This window comes from Hemitrygon akajei, chromosome 5 (assembly GCF_048418815.1).
Source record: "Hemitrygon akajei chromosome 5, sHemAka1.3, whole genome shotgun sequence".
Lineage (NCBI taxonomy): Eukaryota > Metazoa > Chordata > Chondrichthyes > Myliobatiformes > Dasyatidae > Hemitrygon > Hemitrygon akajei.
In genome coordinates, this window is record NC_133128.1 from 137669833 (window position 1) to 137687414 (window position 17582).

General features: G+C 38.0%; 1 protein-coding gene across 2 annotated transcripts in view; it reads right to left on the reverse strand.

Moving 5' to 3' along the window:
* LOC140728213 (disco-interacting protein 2 homolog A-like) overlaps positions 1-17582 on the reverse strand; it is a 264393-nt gene that overhangs the window by 43984 nt on the left and 202827 nt on the right. For both annotated transcript variants that reach the window (XM_073046628.1, XM_073046627.1), the window contains exons 16-22: positions 15946-16065; positions 13377-13491; positions 12752-12891; positions 4546-4682; positions 2056-2136; positions 1318-1445; positions 103-217 (exon numbers count right to left, since the gene is read on the reverse strand). In XM_073046628.1, coding sequence (XP_072902729.1) covers positions 103-217; positions 1318-1445; positions 2056-2136; positions 4546-4682; positions 12752-12891; positions 13377-13491; positions 15946-16065 — 836 coding nt within the window. The remainder of the gene's footprint in view (positions 1-102; positions 218-1317; positions 1446-2055; positions 2137-4545; positions 4683-12751; positions 12892-13376; positions 13492-15945; positions 16066-17582) is intronic.

A 17582-nucleotide genomic window follows, 5' to 3' on the forward strand; every position in this document is an offset into this window, starting at 1 on the left:
ACAAGCTCTCTGTACAATTTAAATCTTTAAACTGTGTATTTAAAGACCAAAGCTGAAAGTAAAAATCAAACAGGCCTCCCTCAGAGATAATAGCTTAATTACTTGCAAGACTCTGCTCATCCACTGGAAACTGTCCTCCTCTGAAGCATCTGGTCTCTGCTCTGCCACCAATACAATGCGTTCATCATGGAGCACATTCACTGAAAATACTGCGATCCTAAAATAGAACCAGAAGAGGGTAAAGTAAGAATCCTGCCTATAAATATGTGCGAGTTATATAACTATCTTTGAAGATTCTTTGATTCCAGAGATCATGAAAGCACTCACATCTTATACACTTAAGGGTCCTATAAAAACACTCAAAATATGCATAATGTTTGTTTTCTTAGTCTGTCTAAAAGACTAATTAAAACCATGGAAACAGTAAGCGTTAATGTGTGATATGATATTGTTCCCATTCTTTGTAGAAACAGTAAATTTCCTTATCAGAATGTGAACGTTTTTATGAAACCTCTTAGAAAAGACAATCTATGACAGACAAAAATGCTGAAAATTACATTGTTTTATAAAAGAAGTTGATATACAGACAGCAAGTGATTTCTCAAATCTTTTAGTAGGTTTATAAATTTCAACAGAATGAATAATTAAATGGTTCTTTACCTTTTCCCTTGAAGTAGGTTCTCATAATAGCCATTTATACTGGTGTTTTTTCTGGCATCATAGTATGCATTGTTTATTTTTATTAAATGATAAATTGTGTCAATGATTAAAGACCAAAAATGTGCATATGGAAATAAATGAGTAAATATTTCAATTTCATGCACTTTGATATAGAAGGAAGGCACAATAGCTTGTATAACAAGGCTGAAATGCATTCGAAGAATAGGTAAGGTTCTGTCTTTATTAAATAAGACAACATTAATGAAGCATTTGTCTGATTTACATACTTCAATCTTATGACATTAGTTTTTATACTGCCAGTTTAAGTCTGTAAAACTCATATGATATATAAACTTTCATGAATAATATCAGTCTAAAAAGATACATTATTAACATTTAGAGAATTGGCAAAACTACAAAACCTGTTTCACTTTAGCTAAAGAACCATTATTTCAATAAAAAAAAGCAGGGGGTCTGGAAATGCTTAGATCAGGCAGCATCTGAACTGAGAAAAAGAGAATATTTCAAGATAATGACATACTGATTCATTTCTGATGAACTTGACGTAAAATCTATGTTTCTCTCCATAATTGCTACCGAAGCTGCATACAGCATTTTGATTTTGCAAATCATGTCCATAGCTAGAAACGTACTCACCTCCCTCTGTAAACAAACTTCATGGGCTCCACTGCTAAAGCTGTTGCAACAACATCGTCTGCATTGTGCCTCCGTCCACTGACCACCATCAGGCCATCCATCTTCCCTACCACAAATACTTGGTTTCCCTACGGTTCAAAGTGAAATATCACGACTATGGGTCGTTGCAGTTAGAAATAGCGGCATCAGAATGACAGTAACTGCTTTTAATCTTTAGCAGGGTACACTGTATACACTCTTCATTGCTGTGAAACCTTGCAAACCAAAAATCAACCCAATTTATGCAAATGTTCATTATCCATCTTTCTCTCTTGCCAAAGGGACAAGGCCAATCCAGCGAGTGGTGGAAAAATCTGGGATCAATGGCCATGAGTTTAAGACAGCTCTGATTTTGGATATGAGAAGACAGTAGATTTGACTGGATGATGAGATCTTTTATCATCACTAAATCTGTACCCTATTTTAATGTTAGAATGGTATGTCTCAGATTTTCATTATAATTTTGAAGGTATAATCGTTTCAGAAGATAGTTAAGAATTATCTACATTATACTGATCATTAATAGTGGCATCTTACCTTTCTCTAGATTATGAATTTGCAGGTTTTGGAATGATCTATCTTGATTTTTGCCACTGATTTCATTTTAGCAAATTTTGAGTCACGTCAATATAAACCAAGGAACAAACATATAAACCTCAGAACAATTCTATCCAATGATTATTTAAAAAAAATCCTTACTGATCCTAGAAAGCCCAGTAAGTTAGTTCTTGTGAAGACATGCTCACTGACAGGAACTCCTCCAGCATTCACTGGCACAGCCTGGCAAAATATAAACAACAGATGAATTATTCCAATACCATCCAAAAGAAACCAAACAATACATAAATGTATTATAACCCTTCAGAAAGCATTTAAATACCGCATAACTCTGAAGAAATACAGAATAACTGAAATAAAGCACAGAGGACATCAGATAACATTTTTAAGAATTCAATATCTAAATAGATACCCCTTAGATCTCTGAGTATAATACATTTAAAACATTAAACAGTAGCAGTCAAGTGATTATTTTGTATCGGCTCAGTATCTGGTAATGATTGGGTCTTTCAACTTCCATCAAAAAAGAAACAGATCTAGGTGTAATGTCAAACTTACCAATCTTCTTGTACATGATACTGTGATTCATTAAGATATTTGTTTTAGAAAATAAAGTTGAGAATCGTATTTCTTGTCAATATCATATGAAGCTTGTTAAGTTTGGCAAATGTTATTTGCTGTGGAATTGAATGCCCTGCATTCTAACACGTTTATTACGATCTGAATATTGACAAGCTGGACTATGTCTCCTTTGTAATGGAATTGGGTAGGTTTTTGAGGTAATTCTTAAAAGGATGAACAGTAACTAGAGGTGAGCCAATCAAGAACAAGCTTGAGATTCTAATATTACAAATGCTTCAGGGCAAATAGCACGAATAAAAATAACACATGATGTTATTCCATTTATACTAGATTTTGGCGTTGTTTCAGCACCACCCATGTTTTCCCCAGAAAACCAATTCTGTCTTTAACTAATCGTTCTAGAAGGTAAATCATTCAAGACCTAGAGAGGTAACAGTTTAAGTCATCACTGTACTCTGGTTTATTCAAGCAAATCACGTGCCGAATTCCAACCTTCTCAACTTTAGGCCCAAGGAGGGTGTGTGCCAAATTACAGCTTGTGCAGTAGCCAAAGAAATTTACTGAATGTTGAACAAAAAAACAAAAACTCAAAAGAAGCAAGGTAATGATGGCAAAACAATCACATTTCTGTGATACTGGAAAAAAATCTTAAAGCTGCTCTGTTACTTTTTAAATAGCTTTGCACTACAACTGAACTGTTGTCCCATTTTTATTTTTACTTTTTCATATTTTTGAGCAGCACAGCTCAAGTATGACTTTATGTTGTATAACAAGGAGTTTATTTTTATCTAACAACTGTCGGTAATCAAAATGCTTTTATTTAAATCATGCTGACCCAATCACAGGGAAAATTCAGGCATCCATACAATCATAATATACACTGTTGAACAACGCTGAGATTTTGAAATAACTAAATTTACAAATCACTTGCTCCAAGGAAATAACAAACATATCCTTTTTATATATTTGAAATGTTCTTCTATCAGCAAATCTATTTCCTACACATTAGATAAAATACCATTTCTCTGTGCCCCTTACATTAAAAATTATCCAGTCCATTCTATCAAAAGCTCTAAAGTCACTAAGAGGATTAAAATTTGGACAAAGTCAGAATTCAGACTCTAAGACATGAAAAGAAAATAGCAGCACATGTATCTAGTTTTTAAAACCTTGAAAAGAGAAATTAAATCTGCAAACTTACTTGAGAAACTTCAGTATTTTTTTTATTATATATTTGCATGTAGCCAGTAACTGAACTTGAATAATTAAAACAAAGTACTCTAGAACTCTCTACTACACTTCCAGTAAGATGGTAGCGCGCTTGCACATAGCGGCATCTATGGAGTCAACCAAAAGAGTTATTGCCTATTTAAAATGTATTCCTTACAATCACAAGACCCTGCTAGACATTAAGAATTTAAAGTATTGCAGGTCTGTGAGTTGCTGGTTGGTGGAGAAACTAAAGGAGCTGGACTTGGTGCGGACCATGATGCCGCCTGCAACAGAAGTGTGTCGTTGTGCAGTCTAACAGTGAGTGATTATCTTAGTCACCTTGTGATTGCAAGACCCTGTTGGACATTGGTGGTGTGAAATGCTGCAAGTCCAATTCATTAGTTTACTGGTGAATGGCGGGGCCAGTGTGTGGCCGCAGTTTAGCAAGGACTAGGCCTCAAGCCATGGTGTTGGCTGTTTGCAGTCTCCCAGGGAGGGCTTCGGAATCAGGCGCTCCACCAGAGTGCTGGAGGTGGTGTGGTGTGGCATAAAGGCTGGAGTCAGTGCTGTCCCTTGTGTTTGCTTGGCAGAAGACAAGCTGTATCTTGTTCAACTGAAGACTACTGCAACATTCATGGACTTAGACCTTTTTTTGTGTGTCTGTATTTTACTGCTATCTTATAAGGCACTGTGCTGTGTATGACTGTTGGTACTGTGTTTTGTACCTTGGCCCCAGAGTAACGCTGTTTTGCTTGGCTGTATTCACAGATATTCATGTATGGCTGAGTGACAATTAAACTGGAACTTGAACTTGATTTGCATATTGGCTTTGCATACCTCAAAAACAGTCTTTGTCATTCCAGGAAGTCCATAGTATGATGTCCCTGAAGCGCGTGAGCTCACACAGATCTCACCAATTTCATCTGTTTTGCATAGATATGGGGTGCCTTCAAACTTTACAATGCACACCAATGCTGGAAGACACACAGGCAAAGAAAAATCCACAGTTATAGAGAGAAAGAAGCAATGACCAGCAGGGAAAATATATCTTACAATCATCTGCTATGACAAGTCTTCGCCCTGAGACATTTGCTACAGTGATTTGCTATTTCACGGTGAAGTCTCTTTGAGGGATGCTGCCCTGAAGAAGTTTAAATCTTCTCTTTGACAGGGGTTCAGTGAAACCTTCTCTCACTGCTCCTCCTGATCACTGCTGCACTCCGACTCTTCGACCATGTGTACTTGCCCAGACCTGCTACACCAGCTTCTCCAACCCTTGATCTTTCCCACCTACCTGGCTTTACCCATCATCTTCCAGATAGCCTTTCTCATCCCCCCCCCCCACTCCAACCCTTTCTTTCTTTTCAAATCTTTTTATTATTATTATCATCCAAAATAACAAGAGTACGTTGAAGTAGGTAAAACTTACAATGTCTCAAAGGCAAAAAAAATGTTTTAAAGATCGAAAAATATGGTGACACAAAAAAAGAAAAAAAACCCTACCAAAGCAAAGTGAGAGAAAAAACCCATTAGGTGTTCAACCCCGGAGCCATGTGTCATACCCCAACCCTTTCATTGTGACATCTTTTCCCCTCCTTCTCAGTTCTGAAGAAGGGTCTCAGCCTGAAACTTCGACTATCTGTTCATTTTCATAGATGCTGCCTGACCTGCTAAGTTCCTCCAGCATCTTGTGTGTTGTTGTTTCTTATTTCTAGCATCTGCAGACTCTCCTGTGTTTATGATTTGCTACAGTTAACTTTCATTCCTCAAATATGTACAATATCCTTGTGGTCAGGCTTGCTAGAGCCGATGGAGAGGGTTTAACCTAGATTGGCAGGAAGATGAGAACCAGGGTGATAGGTCAGAGGATGTAGCAGTTGGTGTAAAGGTGTAGAGAGACTGAGAATGGCTAGGTAGTGCATATGGCATAAATGCAGTCAATTGGATAGGTTGAAATGTGCCGACTTTATGCAACAAGTATCGGAAATAATGATGATGAACTTAGGGCATGGATCTACAACGTTGTGGCTATTGCAGAGACTTTCCTGTCACAAGGGCAGGAATGGCTACTGGATGTTCTGGGGTTTAGATGTTTTAAAGAAGACAGAGGTAAGTGAGGTGTGGGAGTAACATTGCTAATCAGTGATAGTGTCACAGCTGCAGAAAGGGAAGTTGTTGTGGAGGGATCATGTGGTTGGAAGTCAGAAACTGGAAGGGAGTAATCATTCTATTGGGAGCATTTTATAGACTCCCCCCAACAGCAACAGGGACACTGAGGTGCAGGACAGAGGTAAAAATGACAGAGGTGTTGTTTTTGAAGTCTTCAACTTTCCTAATATTGATTAACACCTCCTTAGTACAGGAGGCTCAGAAGGGGCAGAATTGAAGCATGTCTCGCAAAGATTCTTGACATACTATGTGGACATGCTGACTAGAGAAGAGGGCCATACATTGTCTTCCACTAGGCAACACACCTGGTCAGATGACTGATCTCTTGGTGGGTGAGCATTTTAGAGACAGTGACCTCAACTCCCTGACCTTTACCATAGCTTTGGACAGGGATAAGAGCAGAGGATATAAGAAAGTATAAAACTGAGGGAAGGGTAAATTATGATGCTATTAGGTAGGAAAGTGGGAACATAAATAGAGAACAGATGTACTCAGGGAAATGCACAATGGAAATGTGTAAGTTGTTTAGGGAGTGCTTGTATGGGGTTCTAGATAGGTTTGCCCCCTCGAGGCAGGGAGAGGATGGTAGGATGAAGGAATCATGGTTTCCAAGAGATATGGAACATCTAGTCAAGAGGGAAAAAGAAGCATACTTAAGGTTTAGGAAACAAGGATCAGAAAGGGCTCTTGAGAGTCATAAGATAACAAAGAACCTAAGAGGGGACTTAGTTGAGCTAGAAGGGGACACGAGAAGACCTTGGCAAGTAGGATTAAGAAAAACATCAAGGCGTTCTACAAACACGTGAAGAAGAGGAGGATGACTAAATTAAGGGTAGGGCCAGTCACGGATAAAGAGGAAATGTGTCTGGAGTCAGAGGAGGTAAAGGAGGTCCTTAATGAATATTTGCTTCACCAGTGAGTGGCAAGTCCCCAGGGCCAGTTGGGATATACTCCAGGTTACTTTAGGAAGTGAGGGAAGAGATTGCTGTGCCTCTGGCAATGATCTTTGAGTCCTCAATGAAGATTAAAAAGTTGCCTGAAGTACTGGATTAACTTAATAGTGACATAGAATGAATGATGGGACTGTACTGGATTAACTTAATAGTGACATAGAATGAATGATGGGACTTTCACAAGTGTAGTATTTCCCTCAGTACTATATTCAACCACCAGTCTAGACTATATACTCAAATCTGAAGTGCTTGTTGTAATCATGTACTTCTGAATCAGATGGAAGATTGCTATCATGAGCCAAGAGTAACACCTGGAGGTAACATGGCTGAGAACTACACCTAACTAATCAGTGGTCAACAAGTTGGGCCAGCATATTTAGATTCATTTGAATACAGATAAATACAGACAGGGTGGTCAAGAGGCATATGGTGTGTAGGGCTTTGTTAGTCAGGGAATTTAGTTCAAGAGCTGTGAGGTAACGTGGCAGCTCTATAAACTATGGTAAGACCACGCTTGCAGTATTGTGTCCAGTTCTGGTTGCCTCATTATAGGAAAGATGTGTAAACTTTAAAGAGGATGCAAAGAGATTTACCAGGATGCTGTCTGGATCAAAGAGCATATCTCCTGAGGAGAGACTGAACACTCTAGGGCTTTTCCCTTTGGCACAAAGGAGGATAAGAGGTGACTTAATAAAGGTGTATAAAATGATAAAGAGATTACCGTAGATTCCGGATTTTAAGCCGCTACTTTTTTCCCACAATTTGAACAGCTTTGAACTCTGCGGCCTTTAATACAGAGCGGCTAATACATGGTTTTTTTTCATGCCGCCAAAAACATTTTGCCTCGTAACAGTAGACCAATAAAATTGATGAGTAGTTCACAGAGGTCCAATGAAATTGTACGATAAATCAAGCGCACTTTCACAATTAAATTATTGTAAATCAGTCATTTGTACTCACCCTCATCAACATGGAAAACACTCGAAGAAAAGCATTGTGCTGCCTTTATGGCAGTTATTTAGTTTATAATATTTTCGCTTAGTAATTCATTTGTTAGTTAAAGTTAGAACTGTTTTAACTATATTTGTTTTCTGTACTACATCGCGGGATGCTATGACATCACATCCGGTTTCGCCGCGTCTTGTGGGATACCAGTTTGCGATAAACGGGAAGGAGAGGGGCGAGCGGCGGAGCGAAAACGCTGCTTTTAAGTTAAAGGCGATCAATAACTTTTCCTGGTAGGCTGCAGTATATATATTTTTTACCAGTCGTTAGGAGATATTGGAATGTTGTTCAGTAAAGAAGTATACGCAACGTATATTTAAAAGTAGCCGCGTTACGGGCACGGTTCGAAAAAAAGCATTTGCAATATGTATTTGTTTATGTTACCATATGGATTTAATTAAAAGTTAAAAAATCCTCATGTGTAATATCTTTCTGTGTAAATATCTCATATTACAACGTGGGACACCTGCGGCCGAAAATCCGGTGCGGCCTAAAATCCGGTGCGGCCTGTACAAGTACAAAATTGATTTTATTTCTAAAATTAGAGCCAGCGGCTTTTAATCAGGTGCGCTCTGTAGTCCGGAATCTACGGTATATATAAGTGGACAGCAAGATTCATTTTCCCAGGGTGGAAAGAGCTAATATGCAGTCATACTTTTAAGGTGATTTGGAGGAAATTTGTAGGGAAGGGTGGCAAGTCAGGGGTACCTTTTTTTAAAATATATACACACACAGAGTGGTAGGTATGTGAATAGGTACATGAAATGTACTGCCAGAGGTGGTAGCAAAGGCAGTCATGTTAATGACATTTAAGAGACTTCTAAATAGGCACATGGATGCAAAGAAAATGAAGGGGTATGCGGGAGAGAAGTGTTAGATTGATTTTGGATTTGGTTAAAAGGTCAGCACAACATCATGGGCTGAAGGGCTTGTTCTATACTGTACTGTACTGTTCTATGTTCTTAACATTTCTTTGTGCAAATTGCCATACAGGTTGAGTAACTTTTTTGTCAGTGACCGGAGCTAAGAAATTATGCTGATTTTTCAGATCATCTTGCACTTTTGTTCTTCAATCAGAACCAGCCCACTTTGTTCAAAAATAGATTGGAACCTTTTCTCATGAGACATGCTCTCTAATCTAGGCAACATCCTGGATTACATGATGTCTTGCTGTTCAGCACCATTCACCACCCCTCTCCCCCACCAAATAGAAAGGATCATGACTCAGAGCTTGAATCACAATTTGTGATTGCACAATTGTAGTGTGCCTGATGCTGGGTATTACTTTGAACAGTATGGCTCCATAGAAGTACTGTATGCACAATATGTACTTGATGACATTGTACAGATCTACCAAAATAGCATGGTAATAGACTGCACAAATACCCAACTGTACATTATGTTTAGGCATCATGATTTTTCAGAACAAGTCTTTCACTCTAGAATGTTCAATTAGACAAGAAAAAATAATTTGAACCATAATCAGGACTGTAATAAATATTGGGACAAGAGAGTCAAATTATACACAGCAAGAACCCAGAATCACAATAGGATGCATGATAAGGCAATATGTTTTAGTGGTCCAATCACAAACAAGAAAAAACTCTACAGATGCTGGAAATCCAAGCAACACACACAAAATGCTGGAGGAAATCAGTAGGCCAGGTAGGTTCTAAGGAAAAAAAGAGTACAGTCGACATTTCGGGCCGAGACCCTTCAAATGGACTGCTGAAGAGTCTTGGCCCAAAACGTCAACTGTACTTTTTTCCATAGATGTTGCCTGGCCTGTTGAGTTTCTGCAGCACTTTTTGTGTGTACCATGTTTTAGTGGTTTTAGCTGAAGGCTAAATGTTGGCTAGGGCACTGGATGAACTCAGTAGTGAGATGGAATGCTCATATTTAAGGAGCTGACAATGTTTTTTTTAAACATATCTGAATGATAGGACCTTCAGAAGTATAGTATTCCTTTGGTATTATATTCAACCACTAGTTATCACTATATACTTAAACCTGGAATGCTCATTAAAATCACCTGTTTCTGATTCAGAGGCAAGATTGCTATCAATGAGCCAAGAGTAACACCCCTACTAATCAGTGGTCAGTTGGGCCTGTATACATTAGATGCATTTGAATACAGATAAATGAATTAATAAAGAATGGAAGGTGCCATTTACATTTACTTTCTTAAAGTAGTAGTCAGATTTAAGGATAGCAAAACAAGAACAATATTAAGAAACAAAAAAAGTGTTTAAGAGATTTTCTAAGATAATGACACAACTACAAGATTAGATTGAGGTGAGAAACTGAGAATGTAAGTTATGCAAATTCTTAACTGTGAACATGGGGAAGCAATTTTGATAGGTTTGTAAACTGGTAATCAGAAAACAAAAAGTTAAGATCACCAAAAGAACAAAGCAGAGAGTGTTTTCTAAATATAGCCAGATCTTAATACATGCCATACTGGAAACAGCATTGGAAAGAGAACTTACTTTGCCTAATTAGCAGCATGCCATGCTGATCTGAATAACCATGACGCAGATGGATAGGGTAGAGAAAGTGGGAATTTCACAGGCTTGCTTTCATGGAGCTGAGATATCATGTGAGATCACACTTGGACTATTATGTACAGTTCCAGTCACCACACTACACAATGTAGTTGCAATTAGAAAGACCACAGAAAGTTTACAGGGATATGTCTGGAAAGGAGGACAGTAGTTATAGGAAGGAATTTGACAATTCAATTGGCTGCACTGATTCTCACGGGAACTTGAGGCCAAGTGGTGACCTTAAGAACATTTATGAAATGAAGGCGATAGACAAAATAAGAGAGGGACTTGACAAATGTGAGGGCAGCGTCAACCTTGAGAAGAGGATGTGCTGGAACTTTTGAGAAACATTAGGATAGATCAAGTTCCCAGGGCCAGACAGAATATACCCCAGGTTACCACAGAAAGTGAGGGAAGAAATTGCTGCATCTTTGGCAATGATATTTGTATTCTCACTGGCCAGAGGAGTAGCAGCAGAAGATTCAAAGTATTTATTCAAGAAAAGGTAATAGGGATAATCCTAGTGATTCTTCCTACCGTGGTAGACAACCTATTGGAGAGGATTCTTAGAGACAGGATTCATGAACATTTGAAGAAGCATAGTCTGATTACAGTTAGTAAGTATGGCTCTGTGAGGGGCAGGTTGTGCCTCATGAGACTCACGGAATTCTTCAAGGAAATTGCAAAACCAAGTGATGAAGGTAAAGCAGCAGATGTAGTGTCTATGAATTTTAGTAATGGGAGCCTGAGACACTTGGTTACATGGATTCAGAATTGGCTTGCCCACAGAAGGCAGAGGGTGATAATAGATGGAGCATATTGTATCTGGAGGTTGGTGATCAGTGGTGTTCCTCGGGGATCTGTAATGTGACCACTACTATTTGTGACTTCTATAAACGCCTTGTTTAAGGAAGTGGAAGGGTGGATTAGTAAGTTTGCAAATGACACAAAGGTTGTTGGTGTTGTGGATAGTTTACATGATTGTTGTGGATTACAACAGGACATTGATAGGATGGAGAACAGTCCAGAGAAGTGGCAGATGAATTCAATCCTGAAAAGTGTAAAGTGATCCACTTTGGAAGGTTAAACTTGAAGGCAGAGATCTTGCAGTTGGTTAAAAGGTCAGAACAATATTGTGGGCCGAAGCAGCTGTATGCCCTAAAAACTGGTTTTACCATGCCAAAGTATATGCTTGGGGCCAAGACCCACTCATTATTATCTCTCATTTATAGGAATCCAAAAATGTAGAGTTCCATTTTCTTTGTTCTACAGATTGAGTATGTTTTGAGGACCAACTGCCTAGAGCTCAAGGGCACTCATTGAAGGTGAGAGGGAGTTGAGGGATTAAATATTTTCACACAGAGTGGTGGTTGTTGAGGAGGAGCTGCCAGAGGAGATCATGGAGAAAGATACGATTATAATGTTTGAAATGCATTTGGATAGGAACAGTAGAGATAACAGATCCAATGCAGGCAAATGGGATTAGCACAGACTGGCATGATTAGGTGGGCTGAAAGGGCCCATTTTTGTGCTGCATAGTTCTTTCATTTTATAACACTTTGCTGCCATACATCCTTAAAATAATTTAACTTAACCTTGAAAAATAGTTAATAACTCAGTGTTCATGGCTTGCTGGGATAATAAAATCAAACGGTCCAGAAGTCTGAGGAAATAAAAGCATGTTTCTGTCTTAACTGGGCACCTCTCTATCCTGAATCTCTCCTGGTTCTGGCCTCTCCCACCAAGATAAACATCCCCTTGGTTTTGACCCTGCAACCCCTTCAGAAATTCAGTAAAATCACTTCTCATTCTTCTAGACTTCCATTGGACCATTCCTCACAGGACACACCTTCAACCCATTTATCAGTCTGGTATATTTGTTAACAGGGCTGTGGATCAACATTTGAAGGAATTAAAGAATTGATCAAAATGGATTAATGAATGATACACCCTTCTCCAATAAAAAAGAAAGTATGCCCTAAAAACTGGTTTTACCATGCCAAAGAATATGCTCGGAGCCAAGGCCCACTCATTATTATCTCTCATATTTAGGAATCCAAAAATCTACACACAATTACAGAATAATCCCAGGTAGGTCACCACTTCTGATCTTTGATGTGATGCAGAGCGGCAGTGCTAAATAACCAGGAGGGGATACATCAGAGAGGATGGGTGAAAGCAAAATGTGGGTTAGCAATGATCTGAAAGAGGAAGGGCAGCGATGGGAAAAACAGGAGACAGGACAAAGGATCTTCACATTCATAAAATAAGCTGCAAGAGTTCAAATATACTATAAAATTGAATTATTGTAGTAGTCCCTGCAGGAAGCACCATTAAGATTAATGAATTTAACTAACAGGGTAAATCTACCTCCAGGCATAACAGCACCCACATCTTGGACGGTCAGAACAGAGAGCTTTTCTTCTGTGTCCATACGTATTACACCATAACTCAAGCCATTCATAGATAGCACCATCTTCCCTGATAAAGGTCCTCCTAAGTCACCAGGTCTGAAAGAGGAAAATACAATCTCGTCACTGGATTTTCCACATTAAAGGCCATTCCAAATAATTAATTATACTTAATCTTTTGAAAACATGAACTTGAGAGTAATTTAGTTCTGTATATTATAAACACAGAATCTGCCTGGCTATTGATAAGAGTGTAGAAAAATCTCATATAACCATTCCTTTTATTTGTCCTCTTGTATTGCTACACAGCCAAAAGCTAGAAGGGTTCAAACACCATTTAACTGTGTTAAGGATTGGTGCAAAGTCATGCCTTCTCCCCTTAAGATTTCCAAATCTCATTGCCATATCCGGCAATGGAAGAAAAGTTATTGATTATGACATTGCTGCATGAAACATTAAAAAAATTTCTCAGAAGTACATTACAGATACACAACCTTTTGTCAAAATAGCTTGGAAACTTCAACACACTCAGAGATTAGGAGCTGGTGAATCCCAAGACTTACATTATGAAGAAAGCTTAATACCTGCGAATAGCCACTGTCAGAGCTTCTGACGAGCTCGCACATGGGCAGATCACCTCAGGTCGTAAGCCACGTGACTGAAATACATTCATAAATGCATCACAAGATGATATTGACCCTGCAAAAATAAAAAAAATACAATATTTTCAGTAAGAATTAAATTTTGAAATTGAGTAAAGAATGTTACTAAATTATCGGACTCTGCGTTGGTGGCTTTAATGGTAGCAATAATGTATTACTGGAGGAAACACATTATCAATCAGTATAATAGAATGAATGAACAAGTTCATGGCAATAAAATGTTGACCTCATAAACACATTTCCTCATCCTAACCCAGCCTTAAATGATGGTGCTAAGTGTCAACAAGACGATTATTGTAAGATAGGAAAATGACAGAGGGAATAAGGCTTATAAAAATAAATGCATTTTGCCACCCCATTGCATTTCTAAAAGTATTAGAAGCTCGAGAACCACCAGTTTGCAAACAGGAGAAAAATAACTTTCATATTTATATGAAATGATGACTCACAGCTCTCACTCTGCTTAAAATTACAAAGTTAGCACAGTGATTTTAAAACCAAAATTCAATTCAAATTAAATCTACTTTCTTCTCACATTTTAACAAATGAAACATATTGTAACTAGATTTCCTGTACAGTTGATGCTGCATTGTAGGTTTTCTTATGTTCTGCTCCCTGTCCTCCCTATCTGTGTTTTGTTCAGGAGTTGAATACAGTTTGTGATTCAACCCTTTTTCACAATTCACAAACCGGTTTATCCCAGACAGCATAGGAAGCCAGTCATGTTGTGAGTCAAGGGCATGAATAACAATTCTATCACAACATAAGCAGAGGTCAGTATTGTGGTGCTATCCTGTAGGTTATTTCAATTTCCTGATTATGACTGATTTCTGCATATTCCATTCTCCATCTCAGAGCAACTTTTAATAACTTGTTCATCTGTGGGGCAATTGTTCCAGGAACTTTCCTGTAGTTATTTTAAATGCAAGTATGCATTGGGGCCTGTGAACCTAGGCTTGATCTATTGAACAAATAGCTTTGCTTTAATGGGTACAACTAGCTTACGATTAATATGCCACATAATACTTCGGAGAAAATCCTCATGCACTATATGTAGATGTTAAAAGAAATAGATCCTGACAAGTCAGAAATGGAACCTGATTTCACCCCAAGCGAAAGGCTTGCAAAATCAGCACAATGCACTGATGATGATATGATATCTGGGATTTTTTGTGCACTTGTGATTTGTCAGTATATATTCTGCAAATCATTCTGATTTATGTGTTTTTTGGAGAGCTGAAGAGGTTCCCCTGAATGCTGTCAGTATATGTAGGAGTTTCTTCAGACAGATATTTGAATTATATTTGAAGTGGTTGTATAATAGTATTTTTGCTATTTCAATATTTACAGAGCCAAGCTAATCAAAATTTATCAGGAGCTACCTCAAACAAAAACAAATTACTGCAAGACATTTGAAACAGTAGCCCTTTTTAGATCAGTGCTTGAATAAGGACAGTACTGTCAGTCCATCAAACACTTAATGCTCAGCCCTTAAGTATTATTCCATAATAAAAAAGATAGCTTGATGATTTATGTTATGCATTAGACAGTAAGATTTGCAGACTTGACAGATGGGTTTCATTGTAAACAATCTAATTAAATACAAACCATGCAATTGAAATGTATCTAACATTCATTCAATTGTTCAGTGATAGAACTCCAGGGAAAAGGCACTGTACTGTGGAAAATGTTAGAGATAACATTTTTTTAAAATAAAAGAACAAGAAATTTAATTCAGTGACACTGGGAATCAACATGAACATGCTAAGACAGATGTAGATGGAACTTTATGTGGGTTAAGACATCAGGACAATTTGAAATTATCCTTAAGTTTATGGAAGGGAATGTATAATAGGCACATTCACAAGAGAAGTTTAAAATCAAGTTGTAATTTCTACCTAAGGAGGGAATCATTTACAATGCTGGATGGCTGTTCACCACCTACATTAAATGCAGTTTAAAAGAGCTCGATACAAAACTTGCGAGCACAATAAGTTTTGAGAGGGCAGAAGAGAAAAAAAGGCTAAACAAAGATCTCAGAATAAGACACTGGAAGGAAGAGCATGAAGATAAAAGTGGATAAATGAACCAATATCAGCAGCAATAAGGTCTCGTAGTTCTCTGGAATGGTGTAACATGAGGGTTAAGAATAATGGATAGCACTTAAAACTGTTTGTTATAGAGGAAAAGCTGAGGAATTTTCCTTTCCACTGGTGGCCTTGGTAGAGATTAGCAAGATGCCAAAATTCAATATTATCCATCCAGATCACATTGGTTAAGATGGGTTCTACTTTACCAGAAATGGACAGTGGCTGAAGTATTTATAACTGTGAAATAAGGCGAAATATAAGGTGAAATAAGTTTTGCTTTTTTTCTTTAAAGTTGGGGCAGAAGAAAATGATGTCAGAAGACTGGATAGCATGATGAAAGTGATGATGGCCAGCCAAAAAAACAGTTATTAGGGACAAGGGATGGCCATCTGCATACTTACATGGGTTTGCACCATCTGCTACAATCAACATTCGCAGTGAACTGAGGCTTACATCCCTCTGATCTCGCTGAGCTAAGAGAGCCCAATGCATGTCCCGAGACTTCACCACAGCAACGTGAGCTGCAAGGAGACAAAGTGGTTTTCTTTGTACTCATTATAACTACTCTTTAAAATACGATTTTTGAAAATCGGATTACTTAAATAGGTTAGAAAGTTGTCAACAATCATACCCCAGCTATGTTTATAAGAAGCATTGTTAAAGTACAACACAAAAATATATAAAAACAGGCCTTCCTAATCCTTGCATAATGCTGGCAGCACTAATTCTAATATACTGCAGGTGAAAATTCATTTTGACTGTCACAATGGAAACCCTTAGACATTTTATCGATAACAATGAATGTAGGTTGCAAAGTGAACTATGCAAAAATATTTACATTGCTTTTATCATTTCAAATCCAATCGTCAAATTTAATTTGGTAAATCTTTTTTCCTTCTGAAAATTTAATCCTTGGCACATATATCCAGAAAACTAAATTCATATGACCAGAAGAACTTGCTAAAAGTACCCAAAATCATATTGCACTACAAGTAGCTGGCAATGTAGAACAGCTGAGAAAGTTAAGAAAACAAATTCAATGTTACAAGTACATAAAAATTGTGATGGCAATTGGGTGAACAAGTTTTAGAATGCCTAAACTTTCTGGGCAGAAAACACGCATCAAGATCAGACTTTGTGAAGTTAGGCCTAGAACACAAGAATCTTTATCAATCTTTAAAAGATTTCCAAATCAACCAAGTAGCAATAAGAAATTACATCCTCATTTGTACAGTCGGCCCTCCTTTTCTGTGAGTTCCGCATGCACAAATTCAACCAAACGCGATTCAAGAAAACCCAGAAGTGCTCTTCCAGCACTTGTTGTTGGAGCATGTAAAGACTTTTTTTTCTTGTCATTATTCCCTAAACAATGCAGTATAACAACTATTTTACATAGCATTTACATTGTATTAGATATTATAAGTAATCTAGAGATGATTTAAAGTATATGGGAAGATGTGCGTAGGTTACCGTGGATCGGGATCGAAAAAAATCGGAAGTTCTCTTACTATGTAAGTCGGAACAGGTACATCCAGTATTATTTAGCGTCAGTTAGTCACACGTTTGTCTTAGTATATAGTATATATTTTACCTTTCTATGTATGCATATAAAACACTTAAGAATGTATGTTTCAGCGCCGAGCTCGGGAAGTTCCCAAGTTCGATCCAGTGACAGACCACTTCCGAGCGCGCTCTCCTTACATGCCTGGTTGATGTGGAGGATCAAAAACCCAAAACCCAATAATTAAACCACTGCGTTGCTTAGTAATAATTGTAGCTTTCATTGGGGCAGGGCCTTTCTAACTTTATCCTTTAAAATGTTACCGATCGTTGGCCGACTGAAGTCTAACGCTTTTCCAATGACCAATGGCATTTCACCTCTTTCTGATTGCTTATTACTTCCCCTTTATTTTCAATTGTGATTGTGATTATTTTCGTGAACAGAAACACTGCGGATTCAGAGCTCGACTGCTGGGTCCTAATGTCCACTGCACTGAGACAGACTAAATAAGGTCTGGGGTTCCACTGGGTCCTAAGG